The sequence below is a fragment of the Diceros bicornis genome, chromosome 24 (genome assembly GCF_020826845.1).
Source record: "Diceros bicornis minor isolate mBicDic1 chromosome 24, mDicBic1.mat.cur, whole genome shotgun sequence".
NCBI classification, from domain to species: domain Eukaryota; kingdom Metazoa; phylum Chordata; class Mammalia; order Perissodactyla; family Rhinocerotidae; genus Diceros; species Diceros bicornis.
Genome location: NC_080763.1, coordinates 5,436,834 through 5,463,297, shown reverse-complemented (window position 1 = coordinate 5,463,297; position 26,464 = coordinate 5,436,834). Strand labels below are relative to the sequence as shown.

The following is a 26,464-nucleotide window of genomic DNA, read 5'->3' as shown; positions in this document are numbered from 1 at the left end:
ATGTAGATATATGGATTGCTACCTTAATGAATTTAGGATACAGTCTCAAAGAGCGGTGCATCTGGGAGAAGCAAAATAGGAAAGGGTATCAGGTTTCTAGAAAATATTGGGATCAGACCCAGTGCCTGGTAGACAGTAGGTACTCAGTGACAGGATGGATGGATCAAACTCCTGGCCCTGATAATTGGTGTGTGGCAAATGGGCCCAGGACAGTGGGCATATTGGGCTTGAATTAGTGGTGGTGGCTTCTATAGGACATCCCTGCCTCCGTTTACCTCTCTTCTGTATCAGTGTTTTGCAAAGTGTGGTCTGCAGATTATCTACATCAGAATTCATTAACTGTGAGGTAATGGTTAAAAATGCAGATTCTTGGAATCCTATCCCCAGATATTCTGTTTCAGCAGGTCTGGGGGGAGGCCCAGGAATCTGAGGTATTAACAAGCATCTCTGATGAATCTGTCACCCTCTGGATTTAAGAATTGTCCTATAGAACTTTCTGTCCCAAACTGACACAGTCACTGTTCTCCAGACACCCCCCAGGTCTGATGAACACATTTGAGCAGATTAAATCTTCTGAGATGCCCTTCGTTAAAGAAACCTGCTTAGATTTATTTATTATTTAGCTCAGTCATTTCTGTAACTTACGCGATCACATAAACTTTTGTTTTTACCCATAGAGCACTTTATTCCGTAGAACAAATTTTTGCAGATGCTGGCTTGTGCCATTTCTTTGGAAACCGATCATAGCATTTTAGATCATGAATTCTCTTGTAACTGTTGTTATTATTAATTGTGACTGATGAAGATATTGATTATGACTGAGGACAAAGGCTCCAAGGCCAGCTGTTAAGGAAGTTTATTGTGAAGGTTTATAGAAAGGCTCTGGGCAGTATTAAAACTGCAAAAGGAAGGAGGTGAGAAAAAAGGTGTAGAGAACAGGAAATTTGGAAAACATTTTTAAATGCTTAAGTCCCACTTTGGTATTTGGAGCCATTTCTAAGAACTTTTTAAGAAGTTGTTGATATTTTGTTTTTGAGCCTCACAAACTTATTTTAAGAGCCTATTTTCTATGTCTCTTCTCCATACAGAGTGTTAAAAGCTCTGGAAGGAAAATGGATAGCAGATCAGTTGGTAAGCTATAAGAAGAACTTAAATAATGTTCTTTGTGCTAGAGATTACATGTTTTTAAGTTGGTAGAGCTTAAAAAATCATTTTGAATTTAAATTTGTTTTTGATCATTTTTTGGCACTCCTCCATTTGAATATATTTGTAGTGTGGGCTTCTCAAATATTTCATCTAGATCTGAAAAACAGGGTATTGGCAATTAATTACGGAACCATCATAAAGGCTAATTATGAAGTCTGGTATTAACATAGAAATAAAAGAACAATGGGCTATCCTTTGTGTGTTTATTTACTCATAAACACACACTCTAAATGGATTAATAATTAAATGTGAAAAGTAAATTCATAAAAATATTTTTAAAGAAATGGGTATTTATGTAATCTGGAGTTAGCAGACCTTTATAAGCCATAGAGTTTAAAAGTTCTGTATGTTTAAGATGCTGCGCAAAATGAACATAAACTAGGAAAAAAATGAGTACAACATATGAAAATAAGGAGTTTGATTTATAGCACTTTTGCTGTTGGTGGGAGTATACACTGACATATTGTTTGGGGGATAACTTGGTGGTGGTTTGTTGGGTTTTTTTTTAACGCACATGTGGCATATCTGGCAGTTTTTCTCCTAAGAAAATGCAGGTTAATGCAGAGATTTATGGGCAAAGAAGCTGGTTGTCTGCAGCATGGTAGTGAAGTTAATATGTAAATAATGTAAATAGTCATCAGGCAGGATGAGGTAAATAATTATGATGCTGTGTAGCTGTTAAAGAGAATGTGGTTAATCTACATGTATTGATGTGGAGTGATGTCCAAAATATATTTTTTAACGAAAAACAAAAAGTAGGCTACAGTAAAGTATGATTTCATTTGTGTAAGAATGTATTTTAAATATAAATATACCCTAAAAAATCTGAAAAGATGCACATCAAACTTTAATTGAGATTACCCCTGACGAATGGGAAGGAGTCAGGCTAACACTTTTTTCTCTTCTGTGGTGTGTAATTTTTCTTACAATAATAAACATCATTCATAATTTTTAAATAATACTTACAGAGTATATGTGATATAAGTGAATTCTCCTCATGCTCTGAATGTTATAGAAACAAAACATGTTGTATGGAAAAAGAGCATAAAAGGCTATTTATGAAGAATCTCATCCCCATTTTTCTCAATTCCGTGTATTATTTTCTAGTTTTTCTTTCAAAAACTTCAACATTGATTCTTAAAGACTAATACCTTTTGAAAGTGAAGATGTCTCATTGCAGTTCATTCCTGAACCCATCAGTCTCCATGAATGTCTCTCTCAACTCCCCTGGAGAGGCTGGAGTTTCACCCACCAGAACATCTCTGTAATCTGCTATCTCGTACCATCAGACAACTTAGACAAGTGTTAAACACCATAAATATTTGAACATTGTTTAAGCTTTTGATTGTCCATATTTATGGCGGCATTAAAGAATAGATAATCATACTTTTTAACTAACTACTACTAGGTCACATTTTTACTGATCCTTTATTCACCTTGGGGGAAGCTGTACCTAAACCCCAGTAATGTAAAGAGGCAATTTCACGTTTCATATAATTTTATCAGGCTTTTCCAGAAATCTTACGTGAGTTATGTACTTTTTTTTTTAAACTTCTGTTTTATTGCAGTTTTTATTATGTTGTGAGTAATATTTGCTTATTGTATCAGTGAGATAATACAGTGATGTTGATGGTCTCCTCCATATCTAGCACTGAGAGTCTAGAGCGGTGCGTCTGTAGGACTTTCTGTGATGATGCAAATGTTCTCTGTCTACACTGACCAATGTGGTAGCCATTAGCCACATATGGTGTTAAACACTTGACATGTGGGTCGTGTGAGTAAGGAACTGGATTTTTTTATTTTATGTAATTTTAATTGACTTTTAACAGCCGCATGTGACCATAGCTATATATTTGACAGAGCATGTTGAGAGAATATCCCTTCAACATTTTTCTCTGTGCTAATTAACACATATAATAAAACAACTATGTGGATTTCTCTTTCTCTCTTAATTTCCTAGGAACTTCTGCACTGAACCAGAATAGCATTTTTTCCTTTTTGTAATCTACCATAGTTACAAAGCCATAATAAATATAATTATATTGGTTTTTTCTTCATTATGTTTTCTAAGATATACCTGAAAATAAGTAGTGATACCAGGTGGATAATCATATTAATCATAAGAGACCACCGTTTCTGATATTTATTGCGTACGTTTTTTAAGAGATGGAAAATAATGTCCTGCAAGATGAGGATTGAGCAGCTGAAACAAACAATATGTAAAGGAAATGAAGAAATGAAGAAAAGTAAGTAATTTGCCGCCCACTCTCCTGCCCTAATAAAGGGCTCGTGTGGCATTTCGTGGGATTGATAACTAGAGAGAGGAAAGAGCAAGAGGAGGGGTGGGAGGCAACAGCAACCTGGAAAAGCTGACTGCTTGCCTTCCTCTCCTTGTAAAATGTTTGTATCAGGAATTTTTATGTAAAAACCTGTAAATAATCTGCTACCCTCACTCAATTAAAAAAGTTAGGGAATGGATGTTTCCCATCTGCTTTAGCTAACAGGAAGCTCAGCATCTAACCTGGTACTTACTTAACAATAGTTATTAGTTCGTTTCAGAAGTAAAGAATATTGGCTTTTGGGCCTGTCCGGTGGTGCAGCGGTTAAGTGCACGCACTCCGCTTTGGCGGCCCGGGGTTCGCAGGTTCGGATCCCGGTCGCGCACCGACGCACCACTTGTCAAGCACCGCTGTGGCAGTGTCCCATATAAAGTGGAGGAAGATGGGCACGGATGTTAGCCCAGGGCCAATCTTCCTCAGCAAAAAAAACAAAAGAGGAGGATTGGCATCGGATGTTAACTCAGGGCTGGTCTTCCTCACAAAAAAAACAAAAAAAGAATATTGGCTTTTTCTCCCCTAGTGAGTTTTATACGTATTTTAATCTGTATTATATCTTACATTATATTTGTACAATTCATACTTTATCATAGGTGGTTGTCAAAATTTGAGTCCTCTTAGAAATCCTGTATCCTTAGAAATATTCTATGTATTTCTGAAGATCAATGTTTAAAGTTCAGAATGAGTCACCATCATACTTTGTGAATCCCTTTCTTGCGTACTCATTGCTTTCAGAAGCAAGTATTTTATAGTGGATGTAAAAGCTTCCTTTGAAGATGGTTGTCCTAATCAAGTGCTCACGTGAAGTTTCACAGGATTAATACGCTAAAGGAGCAGGGCAGCACGTGAGGAGGCGCTCAGAGCTAGAGAGCCGATTATCCGCCGAGCGTCGCCTGTGTCCTGCAGAGGCTCTGCTTCAGGCAGTGTCGGGACTCGTGACTGCGCATTGGTGTGCCTGCCCTGTCTCCCCATCCCCCTGTGTTCCCCCCGGGGGTTGCCACCAGTCATCTGTGAGCCTCAGGAAATGGCTGGATTGACTGAGCCTGCAGTTTCTCTGATATGCAAGTTTATAACTTTGACCAGCTCTTTTTAACAGATTCCTAACCCCAAAAAACAAAAGCAACAACCACAGCAAATAAAAGATATGGTCCTAAAGTAGTGGACCCTATAATGGTGGTTTCCATCCCTGGCAAATCGTGAGAGTCCCCTGGTGAGCTTTTTGAAATCTAGAGCAAATCCTGGGACCCACCCTGGATGTAGGAAATTAAAATCTCACGCGTGGAGACTGGGTCAGTGGTTCTTAAACTGTCTGTAGTAAAAGACCAGTTTTTTCTCTTTAATTTCCAGTCTGTCATAAACTGATACTGATACTTTTATAGAATACAATAAAATTTATTACTAGAAAAATGATTGCATACTTGGACGTCCTGGCAATATCAAATTACCATGTCACAGAAAAAAGTTTCTCAACTTACTCTGTATTTCTGTCCTCCTCTTGTCTGACGGGTAAAAGTTTGCAGATGGCCCGGATCCATAGGCCACACTTTGAGTAGCCCTGCTCTGGGTGGTTCTCATGACCTGCTGGGGTTGGGAACCACTGCTCTTTAGAACATAAAAATGCAATCTCGTTGCTACCCTCTAGACTAGACTCACAAAATTTTGCAAACCATTTTAAGAGAATTAATGGATTCCAGAAGCTATGCATGGACTCAGGTCCACAGATTAAGAGCCTCCTACCCATAAATAGTCTTTCTTCTTTTTTTAACTTTGTTGTTGAAATATCACATATTCAGAAAAGGGCCTAAATTATAAACTGTAGAGCTTGATGAATATTTCTCCAGACTCTTTGGACTTAAGATGTCATGATACAGAATAATACAGATATATTATACAGCATAGCTGGGGAAGTTGGATTCAGGGTTGAGCTGATCTGTGCTGCAGTTACTTACCCAAACAAGCAAGAGTAGGTTACAGAAATGACATCAGTGTATTTTCATGTTTAGGGGGAGATGGGTGGAGAGAAGGACAAACTAAACTCTGTGTGCTGAGTCTGCACTAGTGCAGATTGGGCGACTGATGATTTCCTGCCTCTATGAGGGGTCATGATATTAAATTGGAAACTGTCCTCAGAGAACCTGACCACCATGTGACCTAGGGCCATGGCTAGAGAGATTCACTTGGGCGCTTGCAAAGGGCTCAGTAGAGATCGTGAAAATGAATGAGCTTGCCAGAAAGTAAGTGTGTGATGAAACGAGAGACTTAACCTTCAGGACATTCACATTAAGCAGGAATGGTAAAGAGATGCATCTAAGGAGAAATAAAACTATAAGAAACCTTATGTCTGCAATGAAATACCTGGGTTCGGTGGTCCTCAGTCAAAGAGGATGACTTATTACATGCTTGTTATATTTTAGTCGGGAGACAACAGGGCTTTGGTTGGACCTGGTATAAGGAACTAAGCTGCGAGCCATAGGTTGGGTGTACACATTACCATAGAGTTCCGAGGAGCAAGAGGTCTAGGGAGTGTTTATGAAGGGGGGTTTTGCTGACTGAGCATAGTTGGAGTGTTTGGAGAATAGGAGCAAATAGCACTCCTAGAGAGACGTTGATTTGAAGAACAAGATGGGGATGAGTGTTTAGGGAATAATAACTGGTTCAGCATTCATCCATCCACACACAGATTTATTTAAGTAGTTCCACCTTGTGGAAAGGATTTGAAGCATCTAGTAATTGAGTGAGGCTGGCGTGCAGGCTGTGCAGAGGGAACTGTGCAATATATACCAGTTCCAGGGTGGCCTTGAGACTGAGGAGTTTGGTCTGTATTTGATTGGCAGTGGAGAACCGCTGAGCATTGGCTATAGTTTATGAAGACTGAAGGAGTGAAAGAGGATGTGAAGGCATGGAGTGGAGCCAAGCTGGAGATAGGCAGAGTTTTGGTGAGAATTAACTAGGATTGTGATAGTGGGAGTGAGAAGAAAGCCCTAGATATAAAGAACTGTAGGACAGCTCATGGAATTGACTATCAGGAGATTGATTTAGGCACTGGACAGGTCAAAAATAATCGTGAAGTAGGGAACCTAGCTTAAAGTGTATCAACAGGTGAGGCTGGCCCCATGGCCTAGTGGTTAAGTACGGCATGCTCCACTTCGGCGGCCTGGGTTTGGTTCCCTGGCAAGGACCTACACCACTCATTGGCGGCCATGCTGTGGTGGCAACCCACATTCAAAATAGAGGAAGGTTGGCGCAGATGTTGGCTCAGAGCTAATCTTGCTCAAGCGAAAAGAGGAAGATTGGCAACAGATGTTAGCTCAGGGTGACTCTTCCTCAGCCAAAAAAAACAAAAACAAAATATATCACGAGGAAGCTTTCCTGGAAAAATAATGAGCTTGATTTTGAACTTGTTTGAACCTCCTAAGTTTTTCCTAGGTGTCTGTCTGAGATTTTACTACTTGTTTTTGCTACCCTAGCAAAGTTTAGCTACAACCTAACAACCCTAGTAGGTCTTGGGATCCAGAACCTGAACGAGCTCCACAAGAAGGACAGAAATCAGACAGGATGAGTGTCTGTCTCCTTTCTTGGTTGTGTGGCAATGCTTTTCTTGCTCTTGCAGTGCCTAAAATGCTGGTGTGTGAGAAGTGCTCATCGGATAGGTGCTCCCATCCCCTGGGGGCTGCTGCATTCCATTGTAACTTTTCAGAGCTCTTGGTCTAGTTCTCTGCTGCATGACCACCTGCTGTGAGATTAACCCTTGGTCTCTGAATGTAACCCAAGGCACACTTGAAAGGTTTCTTAGGAAAATCAGGTAGCCAGTAAGTTTTTTGAACTTGAATTAGATCTCTTTTCTGCCCAACATGGCCATTCTTCGGTGTTTACCGTAAGAAAGTCAGGTACTCTGCTAAATTTTAACTTGATAGTCATTGAGTGAGTCTTGCTAATGAGGATTACAAGTGGAGATTTAGAGTCATTTTAGTGGTGGTCCCCTTTGCTTTATGTGTAATATCTACTTGAACTAAACTCGCAGTTTCCACTTACTGAACATTATCTAGTTAATTTTGTTGAGGTTTTGCTTTCTCTGAGTTTAGATTTTAGGAAGACACTTAATGCTTGTGGGCTGGGGTTCTGCAGTTCCCAGGAGCTATTTATGGAGATAATTGTTGAGTGTGATTTATCCACTTTAGATTCTGAAAGCCTTCTCAAAACCAAGGAAAAGAATCAGAAGCTTAACACTCGAGCACAACGGCATCAAGAGAAAAAGGAGAAGATTCAGAGGCACAATCGCAAACTTGGTGACTTGGTAGGAAAAAAAACCATTGACTTAAGAAGTCATTATGAGTGTCTGGCAAATCTTCGGCGATCTCATATATTAGAGCTCACCTCTGTCATTTTTCCAATCGAGGAAGTAAAGACTGGTGTGAGGTACAGTAAGCAAGTGTTTTGACTCAAGTTCCAAAGATCAAGTGTTTTTCAAATATGTTAGCACCTTGTTTATTGGTCGTCATTCTGGGGTCATTGGTTTTCCTGGTAATGAAACTGAAGTCTTATCTGCTTCAGCAAACAGTATACACTGCACGAAGTTGGGGCTGTGGCCAGGGTGAAGGGTGGTGGCCCTTGGAGAAGTGCAGCCCAGGCTGTGTCCTTCTACAGAGCTTCCAAATGAGATGCTGAGTCACACTCCTGATCAAGAGCCATCTGATGGCTGATGCTGGCTGCAGTCACAGTCGGACTGTTGATTAGTTGTATGCTGTGAGGCAGGTTCTTGAACCTTAAACCTCGAAGTCTTACTTCCTTGTCTGTTATATGGGGACATAATAATGCCTACTTCACAGAGAAATCATGAGCTGAAATGGAAGGATACACCTGGTGCTGGGTTCTCTTACTTGGTGGGCGTGACTTGTTGACTTAGCCATTTCCTGGTAAGGAGCCGCTGTCAAGCACTGGATGCTGGGAGTGAGTCGTGGGCTGTAGTGCATGGATACCCTCAGGAGTCGAGGGGATGGACAAGACAGTAGTTCCCCCTGCCTGTCCATCAGAGTCCCTCAGGAACTTTTGAAAAATACAGGTTCCAGAGGACACACCTCCAGCCTCCCAGTCCATCTCGTAATTCTTTTATTTTAAACTTCTCCAAATGATGCTAATGATCATCTGGGTTTGGAAACTGTCCCTGAAGAGTTTCCTTTGCTTTGTCACTCACTGTCAGGCTGTTCCAGTGAGGATTTTCCTGTCTCTCTTCATTGCCCTCACTTTCCAGCACCTTTCCCTGGAGTTGGACAGTCAGCGGACTGTTGCTGGTTAGGACTACTGCTAGTCTTTGCTGCCTCGACTTGAGTCTGTCCTTTTGTCTGTTGCCAGAATTAGCTTCCTAAAAGCTTAAAGGTCTGACTCTTGCTTCTGGCTTGAAAGCCTGCTCTCTGCCTCTTACCAAGTAATTTGTCATTAGTAATAGGTGGCAAACAGAAAAATAAAAAGGCAGATTCAAAGTAGAGCAGAATAGAAAGTTCAGAAATAGATCCTAAAGTGGCATTTTAGATCAGTGGGGAAAAGTTGGATTATCCAAAATTTGGTGTAAAGACAGCTGGCTAGGCCTTTGGGGAGAAAAAAGACGGCAAAACAGAAACATGCCAGGGCCGGCCCCATGGCTTAGTGGTTAAGTGCGCGTGCTCCGCTACTGGCGGCCCGGGTTCGGATACTGGGCGCGCACCGACGCACCACTTCTCCAGCCATGCTGAGGCCACAACCCACATACAGCAACTGGAAGGATGTGCAACTTTGACATAAACTGTCTACTGGGGCTTTGGGGAAAAAAAGGAAAGGAGGGAGATTGGTAATAGATGTTAGCTCAGAGCCAGTCTTCCTCGGCAGAAAGAGGAGGATTAGCACGGATGTTAGCTCAGGGCTGATCTTCCTCACAAAAAAAAAAGAAAAAAAAAGAAACATGCCAGATTAAATTCTGTTGGGCCAAGGTATCAACATTAAAACAAATTACAGTAAACAAAGACTCAGACACAGATTTTAGGAGACTGACAGCTGAATGCAAAGTCGCAGAAAAGAAAACACAGAGAAAAACTTTAATATATTAGTGTATATTATTATACACCATTAATTCTTTTTTAAGCTAATAGTTTTGAAGTTATTCCTATAGTGAGATTTCTTGTTTGTTAACATTTCTCAAACTCCCTTGAGTGGGAGAAGGAAGAAATAGAGGTACAGCTTAGAACTGGCCGTAGTACCCTCACCCCCAGTCTTCTTGGTGATAGCCCAGGAAGAGTTATCTGACATGCATGTGGTGGCAAAGGGAAAAAAGGACTGAGAACCACTGGCCAAGAGAACAAAATCTAAACACTGCAGCACAGAAGGCCTTACCCAGTCTGCCTGTTTCCTGCCTACTCTTCCAGCACCATCTCCTGGCACTTCCCTCATGCGTCCTCCACACAACCGCACTGATAGCCTTTGCTCCCCACACACGCTGTGTTCTTCCCTCCACTGTGCGTTTGTACCTGCTAGGACTTCTCATTCGCATTCCACTCTCTAGGCCAGCAGTTCTAAGTGTGGTCTGTGGGCCTCTGCGGGTCCCTGAGACTCAGGGGGTCTGTGCGGTCAAAACTATTTTTATAATAATACTAACACTTTATCTTCCTTTTTCACCGTGTTGACATTTGCACTGGTGGGTCCAAAGCCATGGTGGGTAAAACCTCTGGCACCTCGACAGATTTTTGGCAGTGACGCCAAACTGTATTAATAGTCATTGTATTCCACCATGTACTTGCAGTTTGAAAAGAAGCCAGTTTCACATCAAGACGAAGCAGTAGAAATTATTAATTTTATTTAAAGTTTATTAAGTCTTGACCCTTGCATACACATCTTTTTAATGTACCATATGATGAAATAGGAAGTATGCAGAAAGTACTTTTGCCACATACTGAAGTGCCATGGTTGGCTCAAGGTAATGTAAAAGGGGTCTTGAGACTAAATAGTTTGAGAAGCTAATACTTGAGGCTCTAGCCCATGGTGCTATCTATCTTCCTCACACCGGGGTGCACTTCTGTGCCACAGCTGGTTTGATTTTCATCTCTGACAGAATTGCATATCTGTGTATTCCAATTAAATTCTTGTCCTTCTGTGTATCTTTCCAATGTTCTGCAAATCTGGCAAGTATATTGCATGCTCTTCAAAACCAAGTCTCTTGAAATCCATACACATCTTCTGGTTTTTAGAGATCCCGCAGATGTGTCTTCAGAGAATGACAGTGCCATGACCTCCAGCACTGTGAGCAAGCTTGCTGAAGCCCGGAGGACAACTTACCTGTCAGGGAGATGGGTCTGTGACGATCACAATGGGGACACCAGCATTAGCATTACAGGGCCTTGGATTAGCCTTCCCAACAACGGGGACTACTCTGCCTACTACAATTGGGTGGAAGAGAAGAAAACCACACAGGGGCCTGGTAAGAGGCAAAACAGTCTTTGAAAACTTTTATAATTATATGTATTTTTTTAATAAGAATTTTATTTTATTTTATTTTTGAGGAAGATTGGCCCTGCACTAACATCTGTTGCCAGTCTTCCTCTTTTTTTTTTTTCTCCCCAAAGCCCCAGTACATAGTTGTATGTCATAGTTGTAGATTTGTAGCTCTTCTCTATGGGACACCGCCTCAGCATGGCCTGATGAGCAGTGACTAGGTAGGTGCCCAGGATCTGCACCTGCGAACCCCGGGCCACCCAAGCGGAATGCACGAACTTAACTGCTATGCCACTGGGCCGGCCCTGTATGTATTGTTTAATTGAGATAAAATTTGCATAACAAAATGAACCATTTTAAAGTGAACAATTCAGTGGCACTTAGTACATTCACAGTGTTTTGCAGCTATCGCCTCTGTCTGGTTCCAGGGCACGAAGCAGTCACTTCCTCTTCTGCCCTCCTCCTGGCCCTTGGTAACCACTAACCTGCTTTCTGTATCTATAGATGTGTCTATTCTGGACATTTCATATAAATGGGATCATACAATACGTGGTGTTTTGTGTCTGGCTTTTTTCACTTAATGTTTTCAAGGTTCAAACACATTGTAGCGTGTATCAGCATTTCATTCTTTTTATGACTAAATATTCTGTTGTATAGATATACCACATTTTGTTTATCCATCAGTTTATGGACTGAAAATATATATTTTTTAGATATTTCACCTCTTGGGGGTCGATACTGCTTTATTTGTATAAAAAGACCTCAGTGTTTAAAGAAGTGTATTTAGCCTATTGAGTCCCATTTCTATAGTTTGTAATTTTGTAAAGAGCTTGTTTTAGCAGTCCTAAATGGAGGTTGAAATATCCTAATAGGAAAACCCTTTAAAACACCTGTAGCTGGGCCGGCCCCGTGGCTTAGCGGTTAAGTGCGCCTCCGCTGCTGGCGGCCCAGGTTTGGATCCCGGGCGCGCACTGACGCACCACTTCTCCGGCCATGCTGAGGCCGCATCCCACATACAGCAACTAGAAGGATGTGCAGCTATGACATACAACTATCTCCTGGGGCTTTGGGGGGAAAATAAATAAATAAATAAAATCTTTAAAAAAACAAAAAACAAAAAAACACACCTGTAGCTTCTCTTTGGTGGAGAAGGATTGTTCATTTAGTCCTTCAGCAGATATTGAGTGAGTATGTGCTTTTCTGTGGTGCACTGTGCTGGTGCTGGTGATACACAGGTGAGGTCACCAGAACAGGCGTAGCCCTTTGCCTTTCTGTGGAGAGGCTGGGAAGCAGGTGATGATCCAGGCCCCGTACCCTGAGTGCACGCCCTGGGCAGAACCAGCACTGCCACGGGGCAGGGCTACAGAGGAAGGGACTGCTTTTCCAGAGGGTAGTCAGGGGGGCCTCTCTGAGGAGGTGACATTGAAGTTGGGCATTAATTGTTCTGATAAATACTACATTATCAGGTCCAAGCAGTTCAGACTCTAATTTCATTTATGCTGGGCCTATTTAAGCCCATTTGCTTAGGTTACATTCCACTCAGCAAAAACCGTAAACAATGAAGCATTAATGTCTGGCCATGGACCTTTTATTAGTAAGGAGTAAAACGTAGCCATCAGTAATGTAATGACAGAATTACAAATCATAAAATCTAAGTTCATTAATATTTTTGTTGAAATGAAAGTTGTTTTGTGTGTGGTTGTTGTTTTTATACTTTAGACATGGAGCATAATAACCCTGCTTACACGATCAGTGCTGCATTGTGCTACGCGACTCAGCTGGTCAACATTGTGTCTCACATACTTGACGTAAATCTTCCCAAAAAGCTGTGCAACAGGCAAGTCATTGAAATGGTGATGTTATCTTTGTCATGGATCTTGCATGTTCCTATTGTGTTTTTTATTCTAATTAAACTAAAACTAAGAATTTAAGTATTACCAAGACAGAAAACGTCTGACTGTGAAATATTGAGATTAATTTCAAAAGCATTAGCTAATGTGCAGATTTGTTTCATTATCTTACAACTGCATGTGAAGTCTTTGAGAAGACCACAGAGAATTCTCCGACTTGAAAAAATAATTGAAGGAAAAACCAGGTATTCAGAAGTTACGCTCATGTGTAAGAACTGGGTAAACTGTAACACTTGAATATTTTTTTGATTTTTTAAAAATAAAAAACATTTATAATTCAAAAAAATGTAAAGGTTTACAGTTTATCCAGTTCCTACTAAGACCTTCCTACCTCCCTCTAGTTATCCTTGCATTTCAAGTAAATATAAATATGTATTATTACCATCTCCCTCCCCTTTTAAACATAAAAGTTACCGTGTTATACTAAGGTGTTGTGTACCTTGCTTTTTAAGTTTATTTGTTTAACAAATATTTATTGAGCACCTACTGTGTGCCAGGCACTGTTCTAGCACTGAGTAGTAGTGAGAACAGAATCCCTGCCCTCTTGGCACTTACATTTTAATGGAGGGACAAATAATAAACAGTATGTCAGATGGTGATGAGTGCTGTGGAGAACATTAAAGCAGGTGAGAGGGAGTGTGGAGGCCGGGGAGGGCTTGTTTGAGTGGGCAGGTATGTGATCACGTGAGAACCTGAGGGAGGGAGGGAGCAAGCAACGTGGGCCCTGAGGGGAAGATACTTCGGGCAGAGAGGATGGCGAGTGCCAAGCCCTGGGGAGAGTGAGCTTCCAGCAGAGAGGAGAGCGGAGAGCAGCAAGGAGGGGAGAGTGCTCATTGCGTGGGGCCATTGTGAGCCTTCAGCTCTCGTTCTGCATCAAGTGGACCGTTGCAGAGTTTTCCTTTGTAAATGTGCCAAGATCTTACCAGTCCCCTATTTGTACTTTAAGGAACAATCTTGTATATTCATCATTTCATTAGTGTGCAAAGTATTTGCGTAGGATAAGTTTTCAGAAGTGGCGTTGCTTGGTCAAAGGGAATATGCAGTTGTGATTTTTATAGATGCAGTGAAACTGCTCTCCATGAGGGCAGGAATTCATTCCTAGAAAGTTTCTGTTCGGTGCAATTTATTAAGAGGCAAGGGGCAATGGGGTATGTCTTATACTGAACTGGTGGTATAAAGTATACTCTTCAGAACAAACATTTTAACATGAACGTTAGAATTTCCTCCAAAAAATACAACTTTACAAATTATATGTTTGCTTTACAGTGAATTTTGTGGGGAAAATCTCAGCAGACAGAAATTTACTCGAGCAGTGAAGAAGCTAAATGCAAATATTCTTTACCTATGCTTCTCTCAGGTATGGAAAATGTGCTGTGGGCTGATTTTTAATTTGTTACATGGTTGAAAATATTAATCAATGTTTTGCTTTTTCTAGCATGTAAATTTAGACCAATTACAACCACTGCATACCCTCAGGAATCTAATGTACCTGGTCAGTCCGAACTCTGAACACCTAGGCAGGTAAGAAGGATGTTGGTTGCTTTTCTCTAAGTAGTACTGTTGTGAGTACTTGTAAGTCGATTTGTTGGCAGGGCACAGGGGCCTGGTCTCCAGCCCCAGACTCTCCAAAAAGGACAAAAATAATGCAGTCCTGCACAGAAGGAAACGATGGCTAATCATATTTGAACCGTTATGGTCCTTACATAATCACTTCTCAGAGCAAATTAATATCAAACATTCTTAACACCTAAAACAGATGAGAAGAACGCAGATGTTCCTGGTGTGGGCCCTTCTTATGCCTTCCCTGAAGACCAAAAGCCGTTTCTTTGAATCCACGTCTGTTTCTTCTCTAGCCCTGCCTAGTGTCTACTCTGTTTCTTGTGCATCTTCTCTTGTGCCTACTCATTCCTTCCCGTCATGACAGTTCTTCACAGTTTTCTTTTTGTCATGGAGTCAGTCTGGCTGCCATTTGTTGGAGATAAAGGGTACTGGAAGTTAATGGGATGAACTAGTTTGAAATCCATTAGCTTAAAAATAGGAGTCAGTAACAAAAAAGACTAACCAGGACTGGTCTCTGAGATCTTTTTAGTCTCTCAGGCCATAAAAGTGTGACATTGATGAGGCTGATCTCGGGTACCACTCAAGCACCCCCTCTCTGGGTGCTTATCTTTTTTCCTTGCTCTTAGCAGTCTGTCCCTGCATTTCTGTGGATATGACTTGGTTAATAATGTACTTGCACTTTTGAAAGAGAACAAAGAAGAATAAAAGATGGGAAAGTTCTTTTGGGACTCCCTTCCCCATCATCCTTCTGCTGTGACACTGGAACCAAGGCTCAAGGGGAGTCCCCTCCACTACCAGGGTGCCTGGCTTCCTCCACGTTTCGGGGAACTTTCCGTGGTAATCTGCCCTTAACCATTGTCATGTTTCTCCCTCATCATCTCCCCTCCCCCCCAAACAGTAGTTATCTTTTCTGGAACACAGACTCCTTTGGATAAAGCTGTGAACTCTCTCCAGGAAATTGCACATACACCCAGAATTTTGTGCCATTTTTTAGGAACTTCACGGCCCTTACCCTAAATCCCATTCATTAGTTCACAAGCCACAGAAACCTGTTAGAAATCTATGCCAGTTTTAGTGGTTGATTTCTGTGGGTTTGCTTGCCATCCTCTCTGTCCCTTATTTGTAAAGAGTTCAACATTAGGAAATATATCCTTAATAATAAGAGCCAATATTTGTTGACACTGAGCTAACTACTTGATGTGTGTTAACTCATAGGTAGGATGATTATTCTCACTTTCCAGGGGGTTTCTAAGGCTTAGCATGGTTAGTGACTCTGCCCATGGTCACAGAGCCGCTGAAGGTGGTGGAGCCAGGGCCCCGCACACATCTGGCTGACTCCCAAGTAGTAGGTATTCATGCTTTTAACCAGTGCACAGTACTCCATCATGTTAACAGATTAAAGAAGAAAAACATAGGATCAACCTGATAGATGCCAGAAAAACAATGAATGAAATTCAGTTCCTGTTAATAATTATAGAAAACTATTAGTAAATTAAAAATAGATTACGGGGGCCAGCCCTGCAGCGTAGCGGTTAAGTGCGCGCGCTCCGCTGCTGGCGGCCTGAGTTCGGATCCTGGGCGCGCACCGATGCACTGCTCATCAAGCCGTGCTGTGGCGGTGTCCCATATAAAGTGGAGAAAGATGGGCACGGATGTTAGCCCAGGGCCAGTCTTCCTCAGCAAAAAGAGGAGGATTGGCATGGATGTTAGCTCATGGCTGATCTTCCTCACCAAAAAAAAAAAAAACATAGATTACAGAGCCAGCCCTGACGGCCTAGTGGTTCAAGTTCGGCGCTCTCACCACCTCAGCACTCAGTTCAGTTCCGGGCGTGGAACCACACCACTTGTCCTTTGGTAGCCATGCTCTGGTGGCTCATGTAAAAGAACTAGAAGGACTTACAACTAGAATATACAACTGTGTACTGGGGCTTCGGGGAGAAAAAAAAAATTGAATGCCTTAAAAAAATCTAAAAAAAAAATAGGTTCTGAATAAAGGATATCTACTATAAACCTACAGCAAAAACTATCCTTAGTGACGTGTTACTTACATAGATATTTAATAGAAGCATTCTACAGTCAGGAAAAAACAAGGATGCCTACCATCATTGCTATGTTAACATTGGTCTGGAGGCCGAGCCAAGGCAAAACATTTTCACAAAGAAGTAAGGTGTATTTATATTGGAAAGAAAGAATAAATTGTCATTATTGTAGATGGTATGATTATATGTAGATGAATATCCAGGAGAATAAAAAATTATTAGAAATGATAGTTCAGTATGGTGACTTAGATACAAGATCAACATACAAAAAGCAGTTGCTTTCTTATATGCCAACAACAACTAGTTAGAAAATGTAGTGGAAAAGAGGTTTGTTTTGGGGCCGGCCTGGTGGCGTAGCAGTTAAGTTCTCAAGTTCCGCTTCGGCGGCCCGGGGTTTGCCGGTTCGGATCCTGGGCGCAGACCTATGCACCGCTCATCAAGCCATGCTGACGCTGCATCCCACATAGAGCAGCTAGAAGGATGTACAACTATGACATGCAACTATCTACTGGGACTTTGGAAAGAAAAAAGGAAAAAAGGAGGAAGACTGGCAACAGATGTTAGCTCAGGGCCAGTCTTCCTCAAAAAAAAAAAAAAAGAAAAGAGGTCCCTTTGACTGTAGGAATAAAAACTATAAATTACAGTAGTCCCCCCTTATCCGTGGGGGATCCCATGGATATCCCAAGACCCCCAGTGGATACCTGAAACTGCAGACAGTATCAAACCATATATATACTATGTTTTTTCTTACACAGATGTACCTATGATGAGTCTAGTTTGTAAATTAGGCACAGTAAGAGATCAACAATAATAATAAAATAGAACAATTATAACAATATACTGTAATAAAAGCGAAGATCATAGCAACCTCGGCATACGATTTTTTTTCTTCCTTATTAAGTCTAGAACTTGCACCTTTTCACTTAAAGGAAGCACTTTACGGCTTCCCTTTGGCAGATCTGAATTGCCAGCATCACTGCTTGTGGGCTTTGGGGCCATTATTAAGTAAAATAAGGGTGACTTGAACACAAGCACTGGGATACTGTGACAGTCAATCTGATGACAAGATGGCTACTAAGTAAGTAATGGACAGGTAGTGTATATAGCATGGATACACTGGACAGAGGGATGAGTCACGTCCCGGGTGGGATGGAGTGGGAGGTGTGAGATTTAAAACTTCTGAATTATTTCTGGAATTTTCCATTTAATGTTTTCAGACCTCGGGTTGACTACAGGTAACTGAAACTTCGTAGAGCAAAACCATGGTAAGGGGGGACTACTGTATATAGCAATAATCCTTACAAAATATATGCAAACCTATATAAAGAAAATTAAGAAACTTTTTAATTACTCAACATGTATTTCTTGAGTGTCTGCCAGGCACTGTACTGTATGAAGTGCAGGACTGAATGAAAGAAGGCGTGAGGTAGTGAAGACCCTTATGATTTTCTAGGATGGGAAGGCTCAGCATTGTAAAATGCCGCTTTTCCCCGAAAGGAAACCTGATCAGAATTTCAACAGATATTTCATGGAACTTTGACAAGCTGATTCTAAAGTTCAACTAGAAACACAGTCTGCAAGGAAATTTTGAAAAAGAATGATAGGGGATAAGCTTGGCCTCTTTTAAAACACAGTATGAAGTTAATTGAAACAGGGTGCTGTTAGCATGCAAACAGGTGGGGCAATTAGAGGACGAGAAGAGAGGCCAGCAACAGACCCTTGTCTCTGTGGGAACATCGTGTATGCGTTAGAGGTGGCATGCTGGATTGCGTAGTAATAGCAGCTCAGTTGTGGTGGGCCAGTTGGGTATTCATGTGGGGAAAAAGTTGGATTCATACCACATTGCATATACAAAAATAAATTCCAGATGATGTAAAAGACCTTTAAAAAAATAAATAGGAGAAAAGACAGTGTGTTATAATCATAGGGTGGGGAGGGAATTCCAAAACAAACCACAAAACCCAAAAACCATAAAGGAGAAAGGGGTTACGCATTTTACTGTCTAAATGTCTCTGGTAAAAGATATAAACAAAGTTAAAAAACAAGGAATAGATATGTTTTGCAATCTAAAGAACAGACAATGGATTAAAATCTAGACTACTTAAAGAAATCTTTCAGATCAATAAAAGAAAGACAAACAACCTAATAGAAGAACAGACCAAGGATTCAAACAGGTATTTCACACAACAGAAATAAAAGTAGTCAGTATTCAAATGAAGCAAATCTTTAGCCTGAATCAAGAAGAAAGAAATGCAATTCAAAACAGGTTTCCATTTTTCAGCCATCAGTTTGGCAAAAATGGAAAGAATAGATGATATCCAGTGTTGGTAGTGGTTTTGGAAAATAGACAGTCTTATTATACTAGGGGTGGATTTCCTTGGAGGATCTGAAGTTTTCTATGGGCTTGCCCTCCTGGAGTCAGCTATCCATTTAGAGGGCTTCTGTATGACAGAAGTACACATACACGGCCAGGCTGGTGTCACATCCGAGTTCCTGGTCTGTGAGCCGAGAGGTCCAAGCTTCAGAAGTCTCCTTCTCACACCTGCCTCTCAGAATCAAGGCTGAGAGAGATTGTGAATGGAACCTGGGTGGGACTTGCTGTTCCTGCTGAGGATCCCATCCTGAATTCAACAAAAGTTTTTTTTCTTTGAAATAAATTCAAACTTACAGAAAAGTTGCAAAAAATAAAAATAGTACAAAGACACACAAACCCTTTACCCAGGTTCCCCTTTGTTAGTATTTTACCCCACTTGCTTGATCGTTTGTGCAGTCTCTATCTTTGTCTCAGTAAATACATGCATACACACAAATATTTTTTTTTCCTGAACCTTATGAGAATGAGTTACATACATCTGGCTCTTGACCCCTATATACTTCAACGTGTATTTCCTAAAAGTAGGGATATTTTCTTATTTAACCACAGTACAATTATCAACATCAGCAAATTTAACATTGCTACGATAATCTGCCCATATGCCCATTTTGTCAGTGGACCAAATAATGTCCTTTATGGCATTTTTCCTCTTCTAGTACATGATCCAGTGTTCATTTAGTTGCTGTGTCTCTTTAACCTCCTTTAAATCTGAAACGTTTTCACAGCCTACTTTGTCTTTTATGACATTAACAATTGTCCTTTTTGTAAACAGTACTTTTATTTTGAGTTTGTTTCCTTGCACTGAGATCCAGGTTCTGCATTCTAGGCTGGAGCACTGCCTAGCTGGGAGTGTCTCCTGGATGTCCCTTTAGAGCCCACAGTGGCCATCTCACAGGTGTTGTGACTTTGATCACCCATTCAGGATGCTCTCCTGATCTCCTCCACTGTGTAATTCCTATAGTTTTCCTTCCTTATAACTAACAAGCAGTCTGTGGAGACGCTGTGAGGCCATGCAGTTACCCTTCTCATCAGAATTTCCCCCTGGATTTAGTATCTGTTGATCATTCTTACCTGAGCCAGTCTTTACCATGATGGCACCTACATTAACACATCATTATCATCCAGAGTCTATGGTTTACACTAGGTTCACTCTTTATGTTCTACATTAGAGCAGATGATATTTTTCAAATAAGATATTTTGCAAAAGAGACTTAAAAAGCCAAAAAGATCATTTTGTTGCCTTGATCAATAATAACTCCCTGCAGCAGCATGGGAAAATGAGTACTCTGGCTTCAGGGTCTTGAATAAAAATATACCAATTATTCAGCTGAACTGAAAATTAGAGGAATTATTTTGTAATCTTGATTCCCCACAGACGTTAAGCAAAAAAGACTTAATTTGTTTTGCAGGTTAATTCAGTGTGATATGTGTGTGGCTCTCGGGGTATGCTGGGCAGATAATAGATCTCTAAGCTAGAAGTGATGGGAGAGAGGCATTGAGTGGAGGAATGTCCTCACCTGTGGGTTCTCAGAAATGTAGGTTACTCGTTGGAACTCAGATTGTTCCAACTGGCCACTTTGGGAATCATGCACTAGTTTATTTTTCATTTGAAGTACCTAATTGAGCAGGTGCTCCATGCCAAGTGGACTCTGCCCTATGGGATTCCAAGCAGAGAACTGGAGTCTAGGTGGCTTCCAGCAGGTAGCTCGCTGCTTTGAGGAGGTGTTATTTCCCCCTGGGTATCTATCACTGCTGCCTCTCTCCTGGGAAAACCCTTAAAGAGGGGATCTGGGGACAATGACAGTCTCATGCTGAGAAAGACCCAAAGAGTAGATGAGGTGGCATCACAGAGGAACAGAACAGAAACAGGCTGGGCCTCTGAGCTAGCAGGAAGGAAGGAAGGAGAGCTGATCTGGGCCTGCAAGGGAGTCTGGGGGAATCAGGAGGCCTACCCTGGTGGTAGGTGCCGAGGCCTCTTGGACAGTAAAGCTCAACAGAACAGAATCAGAAAGCCTTGTGTTTAGGAAAGGAGGGAGCCCAGCTAAGGTACTTAAACTGTGAACACTTTTAGTAAGCAAACACCACGAGGAGAGAGGCAGCTACTGGGCAAGCTGAGGCAGGCGGGGCTGACTGGAGATGGGACTGGCTGGGAAGTGATGGTGGTACAGTGAGGACCTGGGCTGGGGGACATGTTGAAGATGGAATGGGGACGGACTTGGTGAGCATGAGGGAAGAGGGGGCAGTTCCAGCTGGCTTCTGTTTGGGGCCTGGTTGACTGGCTCAGACATCTGAGAAGATGAGTCTGAGAGGTTAGCAACCCTCAGACAGCTCTGGCACGCAAGCGGATGTTTGGGAGTAGAGCTAGGAGGAGAGGGATCTGAAAAGGCTTTGGAGTAGATCTGTTGGCCGAGGAAACGATAAAGGGAAGGGAGAAAAGAAATGCACTGTAAGGGGAACTTCAAGGAAGCAGAAAAGGGGTACTCAGAGCTAAGATGCTGGTTGCAGTGCTTATTGGTTTGTTGGAGAAATTTTCAGGGGAAGATAGAAAGACGGGAGCACTTCCCTCCCAGTTTTCTCCCTTCACATAAGGACTTCTGGGCAGGGTGGAGGCCTGGTAAACTTGAGAGGCCCTAGTCTGAGGGGCTCTTTGAAATGTGAATTGCTCACTGGAGGCCAAGGGGAAACCCTGTGGCACATCTTCCAATTTAATTAAGACTTGTAAATATCTAAAACCTGCCTGGAACAGAAATGTTAGCTAGTAACTACTGCTGTGTCCAGCTAGGAAGCAGGGGTGACTTGGGGGAATGAAGGCCACTTGACCCTGGAAGAAGCGAATCAGAAGGGGCAGGTCTGGTGAGGTGCACTGGAGGCCAGCGCTAGGCTTTATCATTATAAAGGCTAAAGGATTTTGGAGTATAGACTAAAATGGCAGGCTGTACAATTCTAGGATATTTCTCATTTCTATCTGTTATTTTTGCTAATCTGTCATTTTCCCCAAAGTAATTATCAGTGAAACTCTTAAATGAGCAGAGGCATTGTGTCCTTATCCTGGAGACAACAGCGGAGAGATAGGGGCTGCCGAGGGGCTTGGTCCCACCCTATAGCTGGCTGTGGGGACATCCCCTGGAGGGCAGTAGGTGGGGTGATTGCCCACCTGAGGGAAATGCAGCCTGGCTGCCCTGAGGCGGGAGCTGATGGGCACTGGAAAGGGGGCAAGGGAAAAGCAGAAGGCCTGAGTGGGATTTGCTGACAGGGTTTCACAGCGGCACTGAGGAGCTGTCACAGGGGCTGAGGCCTGAGAAAGGTCATTAGATTTGGAGGTAAGGACCTCATTAGGGACCTTGGGAAATAAAAATAGTTTTTTCCTGAAATACAGTGCAGAAATATGCGCTATTCCAGATGAATGTGTTCTAAATAGTTATGTATCATTCTGTGTTATAAATGTGTCCCTAGAAAATTATGTGATGATATCTTAAAATGTGTGCAGGAGCCTGCTGTCAACACCAATCCAAGGAAGCTCTGCTAACATGCACACAACCGTATCGTTTAACCCTTTTGAGTCTTAAGAATTTCATAATTGAAGGCTTCCATAAGGCAGAGAACATCTGTACAGTTTTTTTGTGTACCATTCATTACTTGTTCCACTGATAGGCCAGAGTGTACATCACGTGACTGGAAGGCATTGCGACCACAGCTCTTTACAATAGGACATCATACTTGGCACCAGCATGGATGGTCTCAGTGGATGGGCTTTTTTCCATCTGGGGTCTTCACAAATAAAGTAGATAGGATTGAAGACAAGTGTCGGATCGTGATTTTATTCATTAGTAGGTGTCAGTTATTTAGGTAAAGAAAAACACAGTTATAGACCAACAGTGGGCACAGTGCAGACTAGGGAACGGGTGCAGTGACGGCCCTGGGTCCCCGTCCCGTCAGATCTTATGTCACCTATTGTCGCGTGTTGTAAGAGTGGTGGTTGTCTTGAAGAGGCCCCTCGCTGTCTGCACACAGGTCAGGACCCTTTGAAGTGCGAGCAGACCTTGAGGAGTCCATGGAATTTGTGGATCCCGGAGCTGCTGGAGAATCAGATGAGAGTGGAGACGAGCGCATGAGTGACGAGGAGACCGACCTGGGCACGGACTGGGAGAACCTGCCGAGCCCCCGGTTTTGTGATATCCCTTCCCAGCCTGTGGAAGTCTCCCAGAGCCAGAGCACCCAGGTGTCACCGCCCGTCGCGAGCAGCAGTGCGGGCGGGATGATCTCCTCTGCCGCAGCCTCGGTGACCTCCTGGTTTAAAGCTTACACTGGACACCGTTAAAAAGCATGGACCAAAACATGCCAAATTTGCCGCAAGAAAGTTCTTCCACTAGGCTCCGGTACACTTGATGTGTTTAGTTAAGATAGTGCCTGGAACAAAAGAGGTTCAAGTTTTTTTTTTTTTCCAAGCAGGGAGACAAGCATTTCTATTTGTCAAATAGCCAGTGGTGGTGGCCGACATGCTTATGATAATTAATAGAACGGAAGGGTCAAAGGTCCTTCTACCTAGACTGGTGGTGGGGGAAGGACCTGTGCATGTGGCCAGTTCTGTTGAGGCAGAAATCCATTTGGGCTCCCCAGTCACAGCCCACAGGCCACATGGACGGGCTGAGGTGTCAGTCCTGGTGATGCTGCGACTGTTCCTAAACACTTTACATTTTAGAGGGTGAATCACAAGGAAATTGATGAGTAGGGCTTGAAAGATAAAAACTGTAATATGAGTTTGTTTTTATGCCTTGGTTTTTTGTACAGAGAACCAGCAGGCAATTTGAAATACTTGATTTCTTTATAGTTTGGTCATGTTTGGTTTTTAGGTCAAAGATTTTGGTTTTGTTTGGAAGGGGTAGTGTTTTTTGCAGGGGGGAGGGAAGGGGAGTTTAAAAATTACTTCACTTTGCTGCTCTGTCATAGCTCGTCAGACATTCCTGTTTTTCTTTCTCCCCACACACCAAAGAAACTAAGGTCTTTTTTTCCTTAGGACCCACATCCGTGAACAGAAGAAATCCTGGCTGCAATAATGGTCTAGAGATTTTAAAACTGTGTTCTTCTGAGGGGAATTAAGTTCATTCTTACCTCGATTATTGAATTCCTACCATCCAAGCTGTGTGCATTTTGAAATTGAACTTATTTTCTATGAGTGAAAAATAAGTTATTAAAGGTCATTCCCTTATGTAAACTAAATGCCTGCCTGGGCACAGGTTAAAGCCACTTAATTAAGTGGTCTTTGGTCATTCTTCTGGTGTCCAGTTTCTTTTCTAAGGGATTTAGTAAGTGGCAGGTTTTTCCCAGGAAAACCATCCTGCTTATTTGTTTCCTAGAGGTCATTGTAGCTCTAAGGACACTACCTTCGCTCAGAAATGCAGAGCAGGTGATCCCAGCTGATACTGCTCTTCTCTGTCCTAGGGAAAGCTCAGATGGAAAGAGTTATTCCTCACCAAGAGCTCATTTTCAGCTAATGTGTCTTGTCATTCTCTTACTGACAATCGTATAAGAAAACTGTAGAGAGGCATTATGTACAAATATGTAAGTAGTTTTTTATTTTTAATAACTGCAAAAAAAAAAAATCCTATGTAACAACTACAAAAAGAAGCCCTATGAAGAGTTCCTGACAGGCATTATTACCGTATCTTGTTAGTGTGATTAGCACGATCGTGCCTCAGATACATCAGCTGGAAGTTGGCCCTGCCCCCGCCTCTCTTCTCATTGTGATGATTACAGTTGATACTTGGCCTCCAAATCCGAGCTGCTATATCTACAGCTTGTGCTGTTAGTATATTCAGTGGCGGGTAGAGTTTTGGGTAGACTTGCAGAAGAAGGGTGTTTGTTCCTCTCCGGGAGTCCCATGTTCCCGACTACATGCCTTTTCACCAGAGGGAAGGAAGTGGGCTTTCCCCGGTGGGCTCTCACATAGCTGGCGTCTGTTTCAAGTGCTCAGCTTCGTGACTGCTGGGCTCGCACTGCACCCTCCGGGTCTGTAGTTCATAGGGAGTGGGTAGGGTGGACTCGAACAAATGCCAAATGAACTTAAAATCCCATGAGAGAAGAGTTGGCTAGGCACTTCAGCCCTCAAAAAGAACAGCTTAGTCTCAAGAATCAGAAGACTAGGATTTGGGGCTCGCTGCTGAAAGATGCACAATAGTCATGGTTTTTCTCAAGTAAGCCTCTTGTGAAGCCATGATGTGAGATGAAGCTAAAGAATAGAATCCAGAGATCACAAACTCATATCTAGAGTAATTCAACAAAACTTAAAGGATATGGAAAAGTTAGGGATTGATAGGGTATATTTTTTTGTTGTTAATATCAACTAGAGGCACTTTACTTAGGGTTAAATGATCAAACCCTTTAGTGGATTTGAACACCCAACATGCTGGCTTACACTGCTGACATATTTTGGTTTTCATTATTTTGCACTGGATCCACCCTGTAAATATTCTTACATATGCATTTGAACCACTGTTTTTTTCTACTCTCTTTGCTGCTCATTAAAATCTTTCATGTAGGTGCCAGAACCATATATAAACAGCTTTTGTAAAAATTGAAACTGGTATTTTTTTTTTAAACAAAAAGCCATAGAACTTGGTTATGTTTTCCATATTAAAATGATTTGTTGAAACAAGGTAATACTAATAAAAATCCACAGGCACCAAATATGCTGTTAAAAGGATCTGTTAAAGATTTTTTTTATAATGGAATATAACTAAGAAAAGTTTTACACATCAGTGAGTTAAGGGGAAAACGGTATATCAGCAGTGGGTATAGCAGACAGGTTTCATTTCAGGATTCGAGTCTCAATAATTTGGGAATGACCATTCAGTGGCATGCTGTTGAAAGAACCACAGTACCCTCGTGGTGTCATGTTGCAGGAATTTCCTACTGCTATGCGACTTCCAAACCAGTTTGAGTCATACAAATGTTCTCTAAAGTCTTATCATATTATTGCAATAAATCTTTTAACAGTACTTTGCTAACATGTATGTCTTTTTCAAGCTCTGATTATTGATTTCTGCTGATACATTGAAGGTAGCGAGAATGAGATCTAACCCTATTTTATACAAATTATAGGACAATTTTTTTTAGAATTTTTTTGCCAGGTAGGGAAAAAATGCCTGTTGGTACTTTTTTAAAATTATAGATCATGGTGGTATTAACGATAATGGTCCATCTTTAGTAAGCTGGGAAACTGGTTGCTCACCAGTTACATACTTTCTCTAAAGATGCATTTTTCTTCGGTAGCCATCACATGATGCTTGTGCCCTGTAGTGGCTTGGTGTCTTGCAGTAGCCCCCTGGGGTGGCAGGAATGGGGTCTCTAGGTTGCCCATATGGAACCTGCCCAGACTTTCTTCAGGATAAGAGAGAAAGAGAAATGTTAGCGGTTAGAGGGGATCTGTCAAGCTGAGAGGAGAACCAAGGAGTTTTGGAGAATCCCTCTTTTTTTTTTTTTTTTTTTTGGTAACTAGTCTCTCCCGGATGGATAATCAGTACCTTTCAGGTTAGATTATTATGGAGAGGGGCCACTTGCAGGTGGACAGGGGATACCAAGAGTGAC

General features: G+C 41.8%; 1 protein-coding gene across 1 annotated transcript in view; it reads left to right on the top strand.

Annotated features, from left to right (window-relative positions):
* Positions 1–25,891, top strand: part of ATG14 (autophagy related 14) — a 39,540-nt gene extending 13,649 nt beyond the window's left edge. The window contains exons 3-10 of the mRNA XM_058566980.1: positions 1,089–1,131; positions 3,371–3,452; positions 7,721–7,958; positions 10,754–10,983; positions 12,717–12,834; positions 14,174–14,264; positions 14,343–14,428; positions 22,892–25,891. Of these exons, the coding sequence (XP_058422963.1) occupies positions 1,089–1,131; positions 3,371–3,452; positions 7,721–7,958; positions 10,754–10,983; positions 12,717–12,834; positions 14,174–14,264; positions 14,343–14,428; positions 22,892–23,198 (1,195 nt within the window). The 3' untranslated portion in view covers positions 23,199–25,891. The remainder of the gene's footprint in view (positions 1–1,088; positions 1,132–3,370; positions 3,453–7,720; positions 7,959–10,753; positions 10,984–12,716; positions 12,835–14,173; positions 14,265–14,342; positions 14,429–22,891) is intronic.
* The last annotated feature ends 573 nt before the right edge of the window (positions 25,892–26,464 follow it).